The 20229-nt window shown below is 49.0% G+C and overlaps 1 protein-coding gene across 2 annotated transcripts in view; it reads left to right on the forward strand.

Moving 5' to 3' along the window:
- The first annotated feature begins 7874 nt into the window (after positions 1-7874).
- The window catches only part of CAPZB (capping protein (actin filament) muscle Z-line, beta), a 71844-nt gene continuing 59489 nt past the window's right edge, over positions 7875-20229 (forward strand). The window contains exon 1 of one of the 2 annotated variants that reach the window (XM_015412599.1): positions 7875-8119. In XM_015412599.1, the coding sequence (XP_015268085.1) occupies positions 8117-8119 (3 nt within the window). In that variant the 5' untranslated portion in view covers positions 7875-8116. Of the gene's footprint in view, positions 8120-9325; positions 9396-20229 lie in introns of those variants that run through there. The other variant, XM_015412598.1, reaches the window with a different exon arrangement.

Genomic DNA, 20229 nt, shown 5'->3' on the forward strand with positions numbered 1-20229 from the left:
ATAAGCAACCTATTAGGTTGAAGCAATAACGACCAATCACAAGCGATCCCGCTCTGCACGGTGATTGGCAGACACTTTCTGGGCTAGGGCTCCTATTGGTTACATTAGGATCCTAGCCCAGGATGAAGCTTAACATGGCATCTCAATCAGACGATTTCACACATCAGTATTTACATCCAAGACTCAATGGCACAGTTTACATGGCAGTTATATACAATGCAATACATAACACAGTGTATGAGCTTTTGTAGGTATGCATACTTCCTCAGATACAATGACATGGAATTTACCAGTCCATACATATAGGTAGAGGGTGAGCAGTAAATTAGCATACAACATAATGACGATATTTATCAGATTCAGAATAACAAACTTACTTGATATGGTTACCATTTAACATAATGACGATGTTTAAACAGATGCAAAGACCAAACAAGAATAACAAACTAAGTCTACGTGGTTTGGTCACCATTCATTTGGATTCAATTCCAGGGGGGAGGACACAGAGAAGCAAATATGTCAAAATTGGAGACTGATGTATCCTTCTTAATTGTGAAGTGCTAAGAGTGATTAACTGAGACCGTGTTGTTATGCTCCATTCGTTTCCTCTCAAGCATGGAGGCAACATTGGCGTCTCTGTGTTTTCTCCTAGAAACTGGTTGGCCACTGTGGGAGACAGGATGCTGGACTAAGTGGACTATTGGTCTGATCCAGCAGGGCTCTTCTTATGTTCTTATCAGGGGCCTCTCTGCCCCGTTATTGGCCCTCCAGAGGAACTGGTTGGCCACCGTGTGCGGGCAGGATGCTGGACTAGAGAGACCACCAGTCTGATCCAGCCGGGCTCTTCTTATGTTCAAAGGTTTGGGCCTCTGTGCTAGGGTTGCCAGGTCTGGGTTGGAAAATACCTGGAGACTTTGGGAGTGGAGCCAGGAGGGGGCGGGGTTTGGGGAGGGGCCTCAGCCTAGTACTATGTTATAGAGTCCACCCTTCAAAGCAGCCATTTTCTCAGCTGATCTTTGTCAGCTGGAGATCAGTTGTAAAAACGGGGGATCCTCAGGCCCCACCTGGAGGCTGGCAACCCTACTCTGTGCCCTTGCCTATGAGCTGTTTGAGTTGTCTGGATGGCCACTGTCAGAAACAAGATTCTGGCTTATATGCACCTCCGGTCTGATCCTAATCTTCCGATGTTCCAAAAGCCGCTTGTGAGGTTTTTGCTCCGGCCGCTTTCCAAGCAAACAAATGCGTCCTCTTCCAGCATGCCCAGCAATAAACATTCAAGAGCAAGCAGCTGGTCCTCATTTCAAACCATGTTCTGGGAGAGCAAACATTTTTTGGCCGGTGAATGCAATGCAAATATTTGGGGCAAAAATGCAAAGCAGCTGTTTCCCTCCTTTTATACCTCTTAAGAGCAAGGCGAGACCCCCTCCGCGCTCATCTCCGGGCCACGAAGGAAAACATCCTTCCCTTGAACTCGGATTTTGTTCAAAAGAATAATTTTTAAAAGGATGCAACGTAGACTGACAAATCGTTAAAAGTTTTCCTGGCTTTGAATACACCCAGGCAAGCGATGCCCTCCCCTTCCACTCTCAGAGGTCATTCACCAGCCATAACATTCATGGCCAAATTGCAGTAGATTCTGTTTCATGCCCCGGCTGACAGAAACCTGTATGTGTTTGATTTATGTCTGTCCTGCTTCTCTGAATGAAGCATCTGTCCTTAGCAACTGGGAAGGGTTTGTGGCTCAGTGGAACAGCATATGTCTTGCATTCAGAAGACCCCCAGTTCAATCCTTGCCATCTCCAGTTAAAAGGATCGGGCCATACGTGATGTGACAGACCTCTACGTGAGACCCTAGAAAGCAGCTGCCAGTCAGAGCAGGAAACGTCGATCTTGCTAGAGCGAGGGTCTGACCCGGTAGAAGGCAGCCTCATGTGTTCCGCATCTGCCGAAAGCATTAGCCAGTCATTGATAAACACATCTATTCTAATAAAAAACAACAGCAGCAATCCAAGCAAAGTCTCAGAGGTCTTAATTGAGACAACTCTGGACTCACATTTGAGAGCTTACACGTATCTTAATGGAGATGCACCTGTCCTACCACTCAGAGTTTTAATTTCGGCAGCTAGTGTCGCCAACTGACATGGGGAAAATGGCCCAGCCTGCACTTGAGCCTTTGATAGCAGCTTTATGGGCAGAAACCGTCTACTAAAGGGGAGGGAAGGCAGCATGGTATAGCCCGATCTCATCAGAGCTGGAAAGCTAAGCAGGGCTGGCTGGTCCTTGGAAGGGAGACCACCAAGGAAGACTGCAGAGGGAGGTGACGGCAAACCACTTCTCCTTCTCATTTCCCTTGAAAGTCCCTTGCTGGGGTCGCCATAAGTCAAGTTCAACCTGATGGCTCTTTACACACTTACACACATGCAGGGGTCCTTTCGTAGACAAAGAGGTGCAGGAGCTCATTAGCATAACTCATTAGCGTAACTTATTTGCATATGCCACACCCCCTGACATCACCGAAAGTGTGCCAGAAGGCAACACCCACCGCTCAGGATCCATTTGACTGTTTTGGATTGCTAGCTATGGGGGGGGGGGAGTGTAGATCTGTCCTCACAGAGGAGGGAGAGCTTGTACCTGAATAAAACTTGGTCTTAAAGGTGCCACTGGACTGTTTTGGACTGGGGGTGGGGGAGCCCGGGGGGGGGGGCTCTGCAGCTTACCTGGCTGCTTCTTGCTCTGACTTGAGGGCTGCTGGGAGCAGGGGGTGGGGCTTGCTGCATGTGCCTGCCCCCTGGGCTCTTTACTGCCGGAGCTCCACTCCTGTGCGCTCCTGCAGGAAATGGCCCCTGCACACATCTACTTAAGTCCTGGGAAAGGTGTGGGAAGCTGAAGAGTATGTGCACACTTTTCCCTCGAAGGGCTAAAACGTGTACAGAGAGGGGTGATCTACCTCGGGCTGTGGTTAGTCATTAAGGGCGCATACATAGGTCAGTTTTAGAATGTTCTAGAACTGGCCTAATGGAAGAAGGGGGGACTCTTGTCTTGATAATGGTGGTGATGGTGGTGGGACGCACTGGGTTTCTGTGCTTTGTAGGCATCTCTTCCACACAAACTGTACCTGTCTAGTAAAGCTTGTGAAATCCTTCTGATCCAAATTTCTCCCTGGATTTTGGGGTATCAAACGACCCGATCTTGACTTTGTTCAGACTGCTGCATGCTGTTTTCGGAACATATTATCGATGTGCTGTAATTCTTGCATCATTTAATGCGGGGGTCCCCAGCCTTTTCGACCCTGCTGGCACCTTTGAAATTCTGACCCAGGGTGGTGGGCGCAGGCACAAAATGGCTGCCACAAAATGGCTGGTTGCCACAGGAGGCGGGACCAGACACAAAATGGCTGCCGCAGCTTGCCTACCGTCACACGATGAAGATTCTTGGGCTGCGGTGGCAGCAGCTGTGAAACTAACATTTTGACACATCTGCACAGACAATCAAAAGCCTTGCTGGGCAAAAGCCCCACTTGGCTCGCCCACTGTCTAAAAACACTTGGTGGGCGTCAGGAAAGGAATTGTTGGGCGCCATGGCACCTGCCAGGCACCACATTGGGAGCCCCCGACTTAATGGGTTGTGGTAATGCGTATGCTTTGCCCAGTTCTGTTTTTTGGATTTCTGATTGGTTCTACAACCCTGATCCTATTGCATTGTTTATTGACTGTCCTATCCTGTCGATTGTCTTGACTCACTCTGGGTAATCCACTTTGAGTCCAAGTGAGAAAGCTGGACTATAAATGCCGTAAAATAAAATAAAAACAAATACGTGCACTGGTGACATCAGAGCGCAAAAAGGAATCCAGATTATGGGAACCCATCAAGACGCCCTTCCTCCCTTTTGACTGTGATTTAATCAACATGCAGATGTTTGGGTGGACATTAGTAAACTGTATGGAAACCAGTGCTCGGAAATAAGGAGGCACAAATTCCAAAATTAATGATGGAGGCTTCTAAATTAAAACAGGAAGAGGAGGTGGCGTAAGGTGCGAGACAAAGCAAATCCACTGAAGAAGAACCAAGTGGAAGGGGAAAAATCTGCTCACCTCCCCAGGCCTGTTAGGATGCTGGGCATATCACTAGCCAGAATACACAGCGCTGGGGCTTGAAACTTTGAGCCAGCTATCACAAAACAAATTCTGGTAAGATCAAAGCAGCTCCCCAGTCTCCGGGCTTGCCTGTTTGATGTGATGTCGATGGAAAAACTGAAGCGATCTCCCTGGGGTTATGTGGTTCCTGTTACAGCTCCAACTTAATGGAGCTCCATGCACTATCAGTATCAAAAAGAGTGTTACTGGTTCCAATGCTGTCATCTGCTTTGCCGGGAAACAATCTTGAAATGGTGGCTCCTATTCAAAGATCTTTCCGTTTCCCCCACTGCTCACCTCATCTCTTATCCTGGGAAAAGCGGGAAAAGCGAAAAGAAAACAGAAAGCCCCGAGTAGGTTCTCTAGGTGAGATTGACTGTTATGGGGGTTTGCGGAGCATTCAGAATAAAAGAACATGAAAGACACTGTAGACTGGGCCAACCTTATTCCAAGACACTGAAAGGCTGGACAACACATCCAATTACCATGTCATATTACACAGGGAAGCCATTGAAATTCATAAACATAAACACAATTTCAACAGGAAAGAGGAGCATTTGAAAATAAATAGGACACAAAATGCTCTACATCTTACAGTAGCACTACAGATAAAATTAGAATTTCAACAACCAATCCATATGCAAAAGAACCTCCTCAGGAAAGCTCCTCCATTAGCATGTCACAGCCTGGGGAACTCCTACAAGATAATGACTCAGCCCTACCCCACCTTCCTGAGTAGATATAAATCACCTGCTTACCATTTTTCTTCTCACCTTGACACAGAGAGTACTCCATCTTTCTGTGTTATACCTCTGAGGATGCCAGTCACAGCTGCTGGCGAAACGTCAGGTCCTACAATGCCAAGACCACAGCCGTACATTCCGGAAAATCTACAACTACTAATACTTTTAAGAACTCTGGACAGCCAGTTAGAACTGCAATGGCCCTGCTGGACAAAAGCCCATGGAAGGAGTTGGTGGGTGTCATTATTGTATTGACTGTAATAGCTGTTGTCCTAGACCACCTTGAACATGGAGTAAGGTGGTTTGTGAATTCTTAAGTACCTACTTATGGATAAATGTGCGGAATACTGAGCTGTGGGGGTGCACTTGCTCAATGGGAAGGGAGTGGTGCTCTTTACATGCTCAGAGGTACTTTTCTTTATTATGGCTCATAGCTGCTTCTTTTTTTAAAAGGGAGATCCTTGACCATAGATAGAAGAAATGGCACTATGAGGGTATTTCAACGTGTGTGGGGCTGGAAGGTGAATAACTGCTAAGTAATCAGGGCTTGCAGGTTGATGCCTCATCTCACCTCCCCCCTGGCTCCCTCTGTTCTGCCAGCTACACATTTGCAGCCAGATTTCAACTCATAAACACAGAGCACTCCCAATGGATGAAATATTGGGGTGAATTGTAGGGTGGAAGGCATTTCTGCACACACCTTTTAAAGCCATGTATGTTCATGGCCACCACCATGCCCACTGGAAGTAAGGCCCACAATCTACTTGGGTAAAGAAATGTTTCCCTTTGCCTGCCTTGTAACCAATTACCATCAACACATTCATCGAGTGCCCTGAATTGTAGTATTATTTATGTATTTATTTTATTTATTAGATTTGTACCCCGCCCTCCCCAACGGGCTCAGGGCGGCTACAACAGAGGCAACTGCCATAACAACAGTTAAAACAACATAAAAGTAATCATTAAACAGTATAAAACAATCATTAAATAAAGTGCAGTGCTCTTGATGTTAAAGTTTTCTAATCCAAGATGAGTTCCATTCATCAACCTAACCTGACAACATACATTCTTCGGTTGACTAGGCGTCTGCCCAGGGCCAGGTCACCTCCAGATCTAATCCACCGTCGAAGATGGCAACTCGGTGGTGGTACAGTGACGGCGGCGGCTCCTATGCAAAGGCCTGGCGGAAGAGCTCCGTCTTGCAGGCCCTATGGAACTGCGCCAGGTCCTGCAGGGCCCGAACCTGCTCTGGGAGCTCATTCCACCAGACGGGAGCCGCCGCCGAGAAAGCCCTGGCCCTGGTTGCAGCCAGTTTGATGTCCTTGGGGCCGGGAACCACCAGTAGGTGCTGCGACCCCGACCGTAGTTCTCTCTCCACTCCATGTATAATTTTATAAAACCTCGATCACATCCCCATTGGCTGTAGTCTTTAAAAAAATAATCTTAAATCCGCAAGATTCTTTAAACTTTCCTTATAGGAAAAGTGTCCAACCCCTTAATCATCTTGAGTATCATCTTCTTCCCCCTTTTCAGGACGGGGCATCCAGAACTGGAGACAAGGATCCAGAGGAAGCTGCACCACCATAGATCCATGTTTCATTTTCAGACCCTAGTAATCCCCAGCATGAATGTAGCCTTTGTTACACTGCTGTACCTACACTGAATCAACATCACCACTAAGCTGTCCACTGCAACCCCAGGAGATCTTTCTCCCTCAGTCAGGGCCAGTTCAAACCCTTTGAGCTAAAGCCCAGAGAATTATGGGATAAGGAAATGACCAGGCCAGATTGCAGGTGGAGGATCCCATTTTGGCGTGTGTGAAAAACTCCCTGCAACTAGAAAAGCAGTTCAGCAAGCTGTGTATGATTCTCTTACTAACATTATTTTACTAATTTTATTAATTTTCTCTTGTTAATGTTTTTATACTATTCCTGTTATTACTGTTTTAATCCTTATATCAGAATTGTGCTGTTTTACTGGCTCTTGCTGTAATAAATTAGATCGAGCGAATCTTTCCCTCTGCAGTTGGTTTTCAGTTGCCAGGAAGCCTTTGGGTGCACATTTGTGCCTGAATATACAGTAAATCTATCTGGAATTTCACAAATACGAACTCTATAGATGGAGATCCATCTGTGCAAATATAGGCATATATTGACATTTCATTATTTATTGATTTTACTTATTTTAGCCTGCCTTTTCTCACCAAGACTGAAGGCGGGCTACACCACGTAAAGAGGTAAAGGCTCCCTTGCTCGAAAGCCAGTCGAGTCCGACTCTAGGGTTGCGGTGCTCATCTCCGTTTCAAAGCCGAAGAGCCAGCGCTGTCCGAAGACGTTTCCGTGGTCACGTGGCCGGCATGACTAAACACCAAGGCGCACGGAACGCTGTTACACCATGCAAATCGAGCCAATTAACGCGACAAGGCATCTAATAAGCCACGCCATAGAACCCAGGATTACAGCAGCTCAAAACACAAAGCATTAGACTGTTACGTTAAACAATGCAGAAAATGGCATTACAGAAGTGTAAAATCAAAGCCGCGTCAGTAGAATAATGCATACGGCAGAGAGATAATGCATACTATACACACTGGTATAGCTCACAGTCCAGCCTTCCTGCATTATTATATTAATGCAACGTATATTCAGAATATATATGCATCCACCTAATAGGCAGATCACGCCCAGGTCTCCCTCGTCCCTGTGCATGAATCCTCCTTCCATCCACCCCCCCGCCACTAGGTTCCCGCTCCGCTTTCTCCTCTTCTTCCTATTCTATGCCTCCTCCTCCCCCCATTCCACGCAATGGTCCTTCCCGTTCCTGTTATTCCGTTCCTCTTTCCCCGCCCCCCCCACCCACCACGATGGTCTCTCCCCACTCCCTGCCCCCTTCCCCTCCCTCGCGCGCGCCGCCCGCTCCATACTTGGCGATGGCCGGCGAGCCGCGCGCCGATTGGCCGAGGCGCCGGCGAGGCGAGTCGCGGGGGAGGGGCGGGGCCAGGAGCGCGCCTGCGCCGCTGACCCGGATGTTCAACTGCTTGGCAACGGCGGAAGTGGGGGGAAAAGGAGGAGGAGGAAGAAGAGGAAGAGGAGGAAGGCAAAGAAGAAGAGGAGGAGGAGGAGGTGGAGGAAGAAGAAGAAGAAGAGGCCGCGGCCTGGCTCAGCGCTGAGAGAGGCCGGACGGAGGGACCGAGCGCCGCCGCCTCTGACGCCCGAGAGAGCCCAGGCCCGCCGAGACAACATGGTGAGGGGCCCGGCTGTCAAGGGGAAGCCCCGCCCCCTGGGACTGGGGGGGCGGCTGCCCCGGGGAGGGGAGGGGGGAGTGGGCAGTTTGGGGCTGGGGTGTGTGTGTTCATGGTGGGCCCCTTAAGAACTGATGCTGGGAAGGGGGGGAGAGGGCACGGTTGGGACAGGGGAGGGCTGCCTCCACGTTCTCCCCTCCCCCCCCCCCCCGGGAGGGTTGCTGGCCAGAGGGAAAAGTCCCCCCCCAGGCTTCGAAGTGGGGAGGGGTTTATGGGGGTGGCAGACAGTGTTCCCTCTAAGCTGAGTGAGTGTGAGCCAGCTCACAGTTTTTTTTTAGCCTCCAGCTCGTGGTTTCTTGTCTCCGCCCAGGGAGGAGGGCTCCAGAGAAGACTGATTCGTGCAATGCCAATAGTAGCTCACAGAGTAGAATTTTTGCTCACAGGACTCCACAGCTTAGAGGGGGCCTTGGTGGCCAGTGGTGAGTGTGAGGAAGGGGCTGCGCCTTGCTCTCAGGAAGGGAAGCTGATCTTCCCCCTTAGTGCTGGGGAATGGAGAGGGGGTGAGTTGGGATGTGGAAGTGGGGGAAGTGGTGGGGGTGGGAGGGGAGGGGTTTCCTTGGTGGGAGAGAGGGGGGCTTGGGGAGGAGTGGAAGGGTTTCTTGAGTCGCTGGGGGGCAGTTGTGTGAAAAGGGGGGTAAGCGCCAGTGGACATTGAAGGGGCAGTAGGCATGAAGGTTAGATGTGGCTGATTGGGGTTTAGGATGGGCTGCTGAGAGGGGAGGGTGTGGTAAGGGAGGAAGAAGGGCTCTGTAGAGGTTCCCAGCTGTGCAAGAGTTTATTGTCCTGACTGTAGTGTCCTTGGGGCAAGGATCTCTCTTTCTCTTTGGTTAGCTGCAAATAGGTGTCAGGAAAACAGTTATCTGGGAGTTCCTGTGGGAAATGGGAGTGAAGGGTACCAAATGTGTGCTGTGAGAAAATGAGAATGGAAGAAGTAACAGTTTCAGGTGAGAATCAAGCTGTCCTTCCGAAAAGCTTGTGCTAGAATATAACCTTATTAGTGTTCAGTGTACCACAGGATTCCTGATTATCATCTGAAGAAGATGGTTCTCGTTGGGCCAGGAGAGTTTTTGCCACGGACACTTGATGACGACTGTGGGGAAGGTCTGGGGTTGGATGGGTGCAGCTAAAAATGTGGTCTGGCAGTGAGCTGAAAGGTCACTGCCTTCACTATCTCCTCTCCGCTGGTGGGACTTTGGTAGTACAACGATGTGTAGTGAGGTAACAGTCATTGGTTTTGTGGTTTGTGTGATGGAAGTTTGTGCTTTCCAACAACAGTATCCTAGACCACATCTGCTGGTGCACAACTAGTAGTTAGAATTTCCCTGTTTTCAGGGTTCGTTGTGGTGTGGGCATGTACCTGTACTCTAAAGCAGGTGGAACATCTGGGGTGGTACGGTTTAAATTGCTTTTGTGGACTGGTCCAAATGTTTTGCCAGTTCACGTACACGTACTTACAAGGCACAGTGCAATATGAGTGGCGAATTTCTCAAGTTAACTCACCCAGAATGAATGCTTTGTCTTGGGCTAGTGTTGGACTGTAAGACTGGCATTGTGGAAATGAGTGAGAGAGCCCTAACAGAGCTATGTGCTGCATCCTTCCATGTGAACACATGGAACTTCCTTTGAGTCAGGCCATTCACCCATGCAGTGCAGTATTTTCTACCTCACCTGGTAGTAGCCGTCCAATATTTTATGTTTTTCTTGTTCATGAGATCCTTTTAACTGGGGATGCTGGGCATTGAGACTGAGGGCATACTATGTGGTGTGCCACTGAAGTGTGTTCCTTTCTTTCTGAACATGTGCAGTTAAACTTATCAGAATTCTTCCTTTTTTGTGTGTGTACCAGATTATATCTTTGAACAGTAGCCCCACCCACTTTTCAATGTCTTAACTATGCAGGTTTCCCTGACAGATTGTCTTTAGGTTTATCTAATCCCCCATCTATGTTTTTTTGTTTTTCCATAAGTTTTTTCACATTTCCCACATCTGTGTATTAATACCTTCATTCCTTAATCTGTCTCTTAAATTTTGAATTCCTTCTGTTTTGGAGAATTAATGGGGAAATATGCAGAACAGTTTAGCTACTTATATGTTGTTTGTCTACTGGAAAGCTGGGCATGTGTTCTGCGTTCCCTCAAATGCGGGGACATGAGTTATACCCAAAATAATTACACTTTCACTAGCTAGGAAAGTGTCACTTGGTACACATATAGCTCAGGAAAAGTGTGGAAACTGGATGCTTTTGCGCTTAACAGTTCAAGTGTGGGACCTGCAGTTTGTTTCCCAGTACTGGGCAGCACTCTGTGTGTAGTAAATCCTAAATGGCACAGGATGAGATCTCCTTTGCTTACTGGAGTTGGGTGGTGTGGGTTCCAGCAGTTGCTGGGAAGATAAAAGTATAGTTTCAGGGACATGGCCAGAGTTCTAATTACTCAAGTTTGTGGTCTTCTGGTGGGCACAGGAATGTGGAACTGCTTTGAGAGATGCACTATTGTAGAGCATTTTTCATGTGAGAGATGTGTGGAAAATGACATTGTTAAAGGGAGCCGGTTATTGGATTAGGACTATGACTTAATGCCTGTGCTGAGTTTGCAACTCTGCCGTATTCTAGAATTTCAGGATGCTGCTTGCTTCTTAGAACCAAGGTTGCCTCCATAATTATGTGAGCAGGCCTCCCTAGTACCCTCAGGTTTTCAAAAAATTGCTGTCTGAAGCATGCGGCTATCTTCTGAACTCTCCATCCGTCCAGGAGAAGAAATAGGAGGTTGTCGTGCCTCCTTAAACCAATCTTGTTTTAATGATAAAGACCTGCTCGTCTTAATTTCCACTTGATGCCCTCTGGTTAGTCTTTCCGCGTCTGGCATTCTGAGAAAACGCTGGCTTTAAGATTGCGCGTGGATGAGAAGTTAATTGGGCGAAGGAAGTGTCAATTAACTCAGGCTCAGATTGGGCAGGTATTTTTTTCCGGATTGATTTGAGTAGATGGTATCTTTTTATTAAGGGCTTAAGAGGCGGTGAATGTTGCTGCAAACGTCAGGTTACCTTATTTCTCTGTGTACAGGAGTCTCTTGGGTACTTGTTCTGCAGGACTAGCCTGGAGACCTTTTTAATCCAGGCCTGACATGCTTGCGGGTTGGTATGCATGTCCAGTAGGAGCATTATGGTGTTTGTCGCCCGGCAGTAAAACCTAAGCATACAGTATAATGTAACACTTGTCTATTTTTAGAGTGGTTGATACTGTACTTGCCTGGAAAAATGATTCCTTTTGGAGGAGGCAAGGGCTGCACCCAGGCTGCCCTTTCCTGCCCCCCCCCCCAGCTGACTTAGCAGTGGAACCAGAAGTGGGGTGGGGAGGCGCTTCAAGGCAGGGCCCCTGCTGGCACTGGCGCCTTGCGCTACGGTTCTTCTTTGGGTCTGCACCATGGACCGAGATCCTGCGAGAATCTCTGGGCTGCTGTTTGTCAGAGGAGAGACTGATGCAAGGGATTGCCTGCATGGCTTGTCAAGTGTAAAGTAAAGTTGTTGTTGTTCAGTTGCACAGTCGAGTCCGACTCTTTGTGACCCCACAGACCACATGACGCCAGGCCCTCTTGTCCTCCGTCGTCCCCCAGAGTTTGCTCAATTCCATGTTTGTTGCCTCGATAACACTGTCTAACCATCTCATCCTTTGCCGTCCCCTTCTTCTTTGACCTTCAGTCTTTCCCAGCATCAGGATCTTCTCCAGGGAGTGCTCCCTTCTCATTTGGTGGCCAAAGTATTTGAGCTTCAGCTTCAGTCTCTGGCCTTCCAGGGAACAGTCAGGGTTGATTTCTTTTTGTAGCAAACAGTGATTCTGAAACACCATGCACCAAGAAGCTGAATAATTAGTCTTCTGTGGTCCTCAGAGACACTGCTGCCTTGCCTCTGTATGGAACGTTGGCTGGGAGCGAGCCTCCCACCAATACGCAGTTGCCTTCGAGTGGCTAAGTAAGTCGGTTGCGGAGTGATCAAGTGATCCGAACCAAGCACAGTGCAGAGATGCAGTGGGGCCACCTTTTCTCAGAAGAGCCTGCTCTCGGGTCCCTGATCTTCTTGAATCACCGTTTGTCTCCTCCCAATGAGGAGGCATGCCCAGAGCAGTAACTCATGCAGAGACAAAGGGGACCAGGTCCTCTGTGGGTATGTAATCTTGGTTTACTCTTTCCTGTTCTTAAGGTAATTAATGGGGAGGGGAGGGCGAAGTCTCCTAATTTGACTTCAGAGATTAGAGTTTCTGGAAAACTGGTGCAACTCTGCCTTGTTCGAGTTCCACTTAATATTGTTGCCATTGCTTCTCTAGCTGCTAGCAATCATCTGTTGGGTACAGAAACGACACACTCAGTGAAGCGTTTTGTTTTGCCCTGTCCAAGGTGCAGGCGAGGCTTAATGTCCTCTAGTTTGCCCTGCCAGCTTGGAAGTCTCCATGAATGGCACCTGGAGTAGTAATACCACAAGATCAGACAGTCACCTGCTGAATGCTTGAAAAAGAATTGGACCAAATACCTGAAGGCATGTAATCCTAAACAGGTTTACCCTGAAGTAAGTCTAATTGAGCTCAGTGGGGCTTACTCCCTACTAAGTGTCTTTAGGATTGCAGCCTAAGTCTCTAGCCAGTTGGTGGGTCTGGTGAAATAGAATCTACATGCCTAGCGGCAGCATACTTCTAAATGACTGAGGTGGAGGACAGAACATCCAGTCTACATGCTGTACTTGTGAATGCTGCTGAGGCTGGCCGCTGCTGTCAGTGAAATATGAGGCTGCCCTTATTGGAATGAGTTCCGCTTTCACACATGTGGAGGCTGAAAGAGGGCCCAGCCTGAGATACTGGAAGTTGAGTCTGGGACCCTCTGCATGCTTAGCTGAGCCTTAGCTGCCCCAACCCCACCCCGTCATGACCAACACAATGACAGAATCAGGCATTTGAACTACGGTGCAGTGAAGAACCGTGTTGGTTTTTTTTAGCTAACCACAAGAATAATCGTGGTGTTCAGAGTTAAAGCTTGTGTACATCTCCAAAATTGGTAAGAGAAAGTAAAGATCTGGAGGAAAATGGGAGGTGGCTCTAAAATGACAACAGCGTTCAAAGGCCTGTGGTTCCTAACTAAGCCGTGTGGCCTTTGTGCTTGGGCCTTTGCCCCCTTCCACCTTGTGGAGGGTCCTTTAAAAATGACTTGTGGCTGCTCGTGAAGTGAGGAGCTGCAGGCGGTGCTTCTTCAAAGCAGAGTTAGTGCAGGAGCAGCATGTGGCTCTTGTTCAGGTTTCCCTGCTGGCCTTACATTAAGAGTCAATCATGCAGTAACTCTGCAAAATAAAGCACATGTCGGAATGCCAAGGACGGACTTGTGACTTCCAAAATGTTCTTAATTCCAGGGAATGCTTTTGATGCCAGGGAATGCTTTTGATGCCAGGGAACATGTTCTGTCTGCTATAATCAGGAGTTTGGGCAGTCCTGCATTTGATTTCTCAGTCAGATGTGGAGAGGCTGTGGCTCAATGGAAGAGCCTCTGCTTGGCATGCAGAAGGTCCCAAGTTCAGTCCCCGGCATCTCCTGCTAAAAGGACTGGCAACAGGTGACGAGGAAGACCTCTGCTTGAGACCCTGGAGAGCAGCTGTCAGTCTGAGTAGACAAAACTGACCTTGATGGGCCGAGGGGTCTGATTCGGTTGAAGGCGGCTTCATGTGTGACCCACCATGTGATCTTCGGTCAGTCACTCTCTGCCTGACTTACTTTGCAGAGTGGTTACGAGGATAAAATGAGGGGAAGGGGGGGGGATCAGGGCCTTCCCTCTTCTGCCTGAGCAGCCCCCTAAGCATTCTGGGCCCTTGGAGACGTTCTTTTGAGCTGAGCGGGAAATTGTGTGGATTTTCTTTAACCACTTACAAAACAGAATGTAGATTCAGGTGGTAGCCAGTTTGGTGTCGTGGTTAAGAGCGCGGAGAACCCGGTTTGATTCCCCACTCCTCCTCCACATGCAGCTGCTGGTGTAACCTTGGGTCAGTCACAAGTCCTCTTAGAGGTGTTCTCTCAAGGGCACTTCTCGAGAGAGCTCTCTCAGCCGCACCTACAGGGTCTCTGCTTTGGGGAGAGGAAGGGAAAGGAGTTTGTAAGCCACTCTGAGACTCCTTTCGGAAGTGAAGGGTGGGGTATAAATCCAATCTCTTCTTCTTCTTCTTCCTCTTCTAGCTGTATTGGTCTGAAGCAGTAGACCAAAGTGCGAGTCCAGTGGCACCTTTAAAACCAACAGAGTTTAATTCTGGGTAGAAGCTTTCACGTGCATGGACACCAAAGCTTCTACCCAGAGTTAAACTTTTTTGTTCTTAAAGGTGCCATTGGACTCACACTTTGTTCGATTACAGAATGGTGAGTAAGGGGACTGAGTTACTGGGGAAGGGATTAACTACTGCATAGTCATAGTGCAGGATATGTGGTGGGCATAAGAAGTTACAGTTTTATTTGAGAACACTGTGAGGTTTGAGATCCTGAAGTGTGGAAAGTCTTGTAGCTCAAGTATGCCTGGAAGCCATGTGCTTTGTGGCCTCGATGGCCCATGCCCCGATGTGTACCAGCTGCCGGAGAGGTTATTCAGTGTGAAACTGATGTCATCCACTCCTGAGGCCAAGTCCCAGCACTGCATGTAGGTTCTGGGCCTGAGCCCTGGTCCAAACACCTTTGCATGTAGGTTCTGTGGCTAAGTCGTGGTCCAAACAGCATTGCATGTAGGTTCTGGGCCTGAGTCCTGGTCCAAACACCATTGCATGTAGGTTCTGGGACCGAGCTGTGGTCCAAACACCATTGCATGTAGGTTCTGGGGCCGAGCCCTGGTCCAAACACCATTGCATGTATATTCTGGGCCTGAGCCCTGGTCCAAACGCCATTGCATGTAGGTTCTGTGGCTAAGTCGTGGTCCAAACACCATTGCATGTAGGTTCTGGGGCCGAGCCGTAGTCCAAACAAAGTGCTGCTATTCCAGGCACTCATAACAGAACTCGGAGCCCTCCGAAATGCCTTTCATTTTGTTGGGCAGCATCACAGTTCCTGGTCTGCAGCTTTCATGGTAGGCTGGCTCTCTAAGCCGTACTTCCTCTTGGCCGTGGAGAAGCTGCCCGTGAGTAATCGAAAGGCACTGTAAATAAAACCTCCCTGCTCGTTCTCTAAGGTGCCTGCCACCCTGTTTTTTAATAGTAGTAATAAAAAAAGCTGACAGCGTTACTGAGCTTGAAACTGATCTCCTGAAAGGCTCCCTGACTTTCCCTGCTTTAGTTTCTTGCATTGGTCCATGCTTTCTATTTCGGGCATCTGGAGGGCCGGCATCCACGGCTTTTGTGCTCTGCTCTTGCCGCTTCCTGTGTGGCGGGGGCTGGAAACTCAGGCGCTGCTTTTAATGGAAGTTGAGAAGAGCAGCGACGCAAACGGGGCCGCAGGTACAAAGGCTAGGCAGAGAGCTGTGTGGTAGTCATGAGACTTGGCTAAGCTAGACTTGCGTCAAGAAGAGAGCCGCCAGCGCGCAGCCCTCCTGGCACACCAGAGGTGGCTGGGGATGTGGTGCACTGGCTTTCTACCTGCACTATGGTGTAGTGGTTAAGTGTGCGGACTCTAATCCGGGAGAACTGCAGCTGCTGGATGACCTTGGGCAAGCCATAGTTCTGTCAGAGCTGTTCTCTCAAGGACAGTTCTGGAAAGAGCTTTCTCAGCCCCGCCTACCTCCCAGGGTGCCTGTTGTGGGGAGGGGAAGGGAAAGGAGTTTGTAAGCCACTCTGAGACTCCGAGTGAAGGGCAGGGGGTATAAATCCAATATCTTCGTCTTCTCTCTCACCTCTTTTGCTGCTTTTGGTGGCTTCGTGTACTCCATTCCCTGTCTTCGTGAGAGTGTTGACTCCTGAGCATAGGCACTGTGGGGCTTGCCAGCACAGAAGCCTGATTTGGGTGGCCCAGACCTGGGCATTCAAAACCCTGTGACCCCAAGGTCCTGTGAATCACTGACGCAGCTCAAGGTTCTGTATGCTCAGGAGGGTGGGGCAGTAAAGAATTTTGTGATAACCTTCTTGGTGGTTTCCCCGGGAACATGCCTTGGTTCAGGCTAGTCCTGTTCTTTCCCTCCCCCCACCGGAACACTTTTTGTTTTGCTTGCTTGCCTGCCAGTGGCTGAGGAGTGACTCAGAAGTAGACCTATATGATGTCAGGGCCATGGGTAAGAAGGCTCAGGGCTCGCTTCCCCATTGTGTTCTTAAAAGTCAACATGGCCAGTGTTTGCAGACGGAAACCTCTCCACCATTCAAACAAGAAATCTGGTGGGCACTTTGCTATATTGGTTGGCGTGGTGGTGGGTGGTGGTGGGAGGAATACACTGGTTCCATTCTTGGGTTGTATTCCGGTTTCAGAAGAAGTCACTTGGGTGGAATGGCTCTCTGTTGCACATCAGTTGAGGAGACCAGTACTACACACAAATGTTTTGTTTCAGTTTGGCAGATGAGGTTGTTAAGACACTGGGTGTGCGAGAGATGGGGTATCACAATGTATATCGCAGAGCAGCTACCTGTCGGTTTTCTGTTGGTGGTTTCAGTCATACAAATGGGTGTGAGGAGGGGGTTGGTGTTATGCCAGCTAAAGTCCTTGAGACCTGCCGTGTGCATAAGTATAAAAATGTTACTTGCCTACCTGCCCGCCTGCCCACATGTGCCATCCTGGGTAAAGCAGTGGCTGTTTTTATTTCTAATTTTTAAGAGCTTCCCTCCCTGATCACCTGGAGGCCCTTGCTTTGGTGCAAGCGTCTGTTTACAAGCTTCCTGTCTCTGTAGGTAGTCTTGCAGTGCCTTTCTGTTGTCATGGCCCACTAATAGTGTGCGCCCATGCATGTCTTGTTTCATAACTTCACCCTGCCTCCAGTGGGGTGGTGCTGGTGGTAGTAATGATGCCCTGTAGAGATGAGAGCTTGACATCAGGTTGCGAGAAGGGGGAGGGCTGTGGCGGGAATGGAGAAGACGTAAGGCACCGACTCATAAAAAATGTGATGACTGGTGTGTGCGTGCATTTCCAGTGCAAGCAGTCCCTGTCCAAAACTCCCCGTTTTATGACTTTCAGTATTTAGCACACATTTCACAGTGAACTTCAGAAGAATCTTTTTTGTGTGTATGGGGGTATATTAATGTAGGTGCTTGAAGATCTGAACACGAAGGTTAAAACGCTTGGGACTCTTTAGCTTGGAGAAACGACGGCTGAGGGGTGATATGATTGAGGTTTATAAGATTATGCATGGGATAGAGCAGGTCAAGAAAGAAGTCCTTTTCTCCCTTTCTCACGATACAAGAACTCGTGGGCACTCCATGAAATTGCTGAGCGGCCGGATTAGAATAGATAAAAGGAAGTCCTTCACCCAAAGAATGATTAACACATGGAATTCACTGCCACAGGAGGTGGTGGCGGCTACAAACATGGACAGCTTCAAGAGGGAATTGGATAAGCATATGGAGCAGAGGTCCATCAGTGGCCATTAGACACAAAGTGTAGATAGGAACTCTCAGTCTGGGGCAAGTGATGCTCTGTATTCTTGGTGCTTCTTATATTCAGTGAGGAAAATTAGCTGAGGGTTGGCCACTGCAGATGTCCTAGCTAGCTATTGTTGGCTAACTTGCTTTAGCGGTTGCAGGTGCACTGTACCGTTGGTACAGAATGCTGCTGCCAGAAAGTTGACTGGAGTGGGGCCTTGGGACCATAGACCTGTTCCACCTATACTGGCTTCCAGTTTGCTTTCATGCTCAGTTCAGGGTGCTGGTATTGACCTTTAAAGCCCTGAGCAGCCTGGGACTGACATTCCTTAGGGATGCCTTCTCCCCTATCAACCGACCCACTCCCTGTGGTCATCCTTGGAGGCCCGGCTTTGGTCGTCCCTGCCCCCTGAGGCCAAACGTGCGGCTACCTGAGAAAGAGCCTTCTCCTTTGGAACTCCTTCCCCAGGGATATTGTCTGTCTTCCCCCCTATTGGTGTCTTGCAACAGCACGTGAAGGCATTCTTTGTTTCATCTGCCATACCCCTGATATGGGTTACTTGTTTATGTGTTTATAATTGAATTTTATAATTTTTGACTGTGTTTTCAATTAAACATTTTGGTGTTTTCATGTTTGCTGCCTGGTGGACTCTGCGTGGAAAGGCAGCATAAAAACCTTTTTTAAATGGCTCGAAGACATCTTTGAGGCCTCGGAGCGTGCAGGAGCTCTGCTTTGGCCAGGCCCACAAAACAGAACGGAATATTTACTTCCTCTGACATGAAATGAATGAGATTGGTGGGAGGCGTTCAATGGTTTCAGCTGTGCTTCGAACCAAGTTGTTCACTTGCTGCTGTGAAAGCTCTTACGTTGTGGGTGCGGAGTTCTTGCTTTGGGATACTGGTGTGAGGTACAGGCAGACGAGAGCCAGTTTGGTGTAGTGGTTAAGTGCGCGACTCTAATCTGGGAGAACCGTGTTTGATCCCCCACTCCTCCACTTGCCCCTGGCTGGATGCCCTTGGGCAAGCCATGGTTATGATAAGAGCTGTTCTTGAAAAAGAGCCGTTTCTGTCAGAGCTCTCTCAGCCCCACCTGGCTCACAGGGTGGCTGCTGTGGGGAGGGGAAGGGAAGGGAAAGGAGTTTGCAAGCTGCTCTGAGACCCCTTTGGGTAGTGAAGGGCAGGTATAAATCCAATCTCTTCTTCTTCATCTACAAAGTAAAACTCTGGCTGCCTGGCATCTCCTGCTCTTGGGCCTTTACGGATGGTGGTTTGAAAGGGCCTCAGGTTGCTGTTTACGTATGGCAACCCCATAGGGTTTGCAAGGCCAGAGACATTCAGAGGTGGTTCTGCCGTTGCCTGCCTTTGCATTGCAACCTTGGACTTCTTTGGTGGTCTCCCATCCAATACTAACCAGGGCCAACTCTGCTGCGCTTCCGAGATCTGACGAGATCAGACTAGCCTGGGCTGTCCGGGTCACGACACCTCTACAGATGCCTCTCTGCAAACATAGCCTTTTTTTGCGAGCCTCTGCGGTGGGCAGCCAGTTGTTGTGCTTCATGTCCTTAGAATTGCAGTTTCTGATACAGGGGAGGTTTCCGCTTCCTGGTGGGAAGCCGGAAAATTCTACAGATGGCACATGGCAAGCCACTCCCAGTGCTCACGCTTAAGCGGGTGCATCTTGTCCAGTGCTCCTCTTGTTTTTGTTGCTTGCACTCCGCTTCCATTTCATAATTGCCTTTATGGTTATGTTAAGAACATAAGAGAAAACAATGTTGGATCAGGCCAGTGGCCCATCCAGTCCAGCACTATGTCACACAGGGGCCAAAAATACCAGGTGCCCTCAGGAGGTCCAATAGTGGGGCCAGGACACAAGAAGCCCTCCCACTGTTGCCCCCCCAAGCACCAAGAATACAGAGCCTCCCCTTGCCCCAGACTGAGAGTTCCTAACTATACCTTATGGCTAGGTGCTGCCTTAAATAGAAGCCTCCCCCAGAAGAGGGCGTGGCCAGCAGCTATTCAAATTCACCCAGGCACTCAATTACAGTCCAACAATGACCCCTTCTCACCCTATCTCAAGCAGGCAGGACTCTGCAACAACTCAAAACCCACCCACACACTCCCAAACACAGTCCCCCCACACAGCACCCTCTCAGCTAAATCACTTCAGCTGAAAGCAAATGAAAAACACTCACCCCTCTAGCAGCTCTATCTCCTGCTGCTTGTCAGAGCTCAGCTGTTGTGTATTTCTTGTTGTCTAGTCATAGGGAGTGGAGCAAGGATCTTTGTGGGGCATTGAACCCCCACCCTTCTGACATCTGAGGCCTTGGTTGCCCTAACCAGGGCGAGAGCTCAGTTTTGCAATCAAGAGGGCTGTTCAAAAATGGCAGCTGGTAACAAGGGGACAGTGTAGTGGCCTGGTTATTGTGTTGAATGGAGGCTGCAGAGCTCTCAGCCTACCTCCGTAGGATAGTGGTGAAATTAAAATGGAGGCTGGAAGAACCAAATATTTAATACAGGGCTCCTTGGGGGAAGGCTGGGTCAAAAGTGTAGT

This window comes from Gekko japonicus, unplaced genomic scaffold (genome assembly GCF_001447785.1).
Source record: "Gekko japonicus isolate JY-2015 unplaced genomic scaffold, Gekko_japonicus_V1.1 scaffold131, whole genome shotgun sequence".
NCBI lineage: Eukaryota > Metazoa > Chordata > Lepidosauria > Squamata > Gekkonidae > Gekko > Gekko japonicus.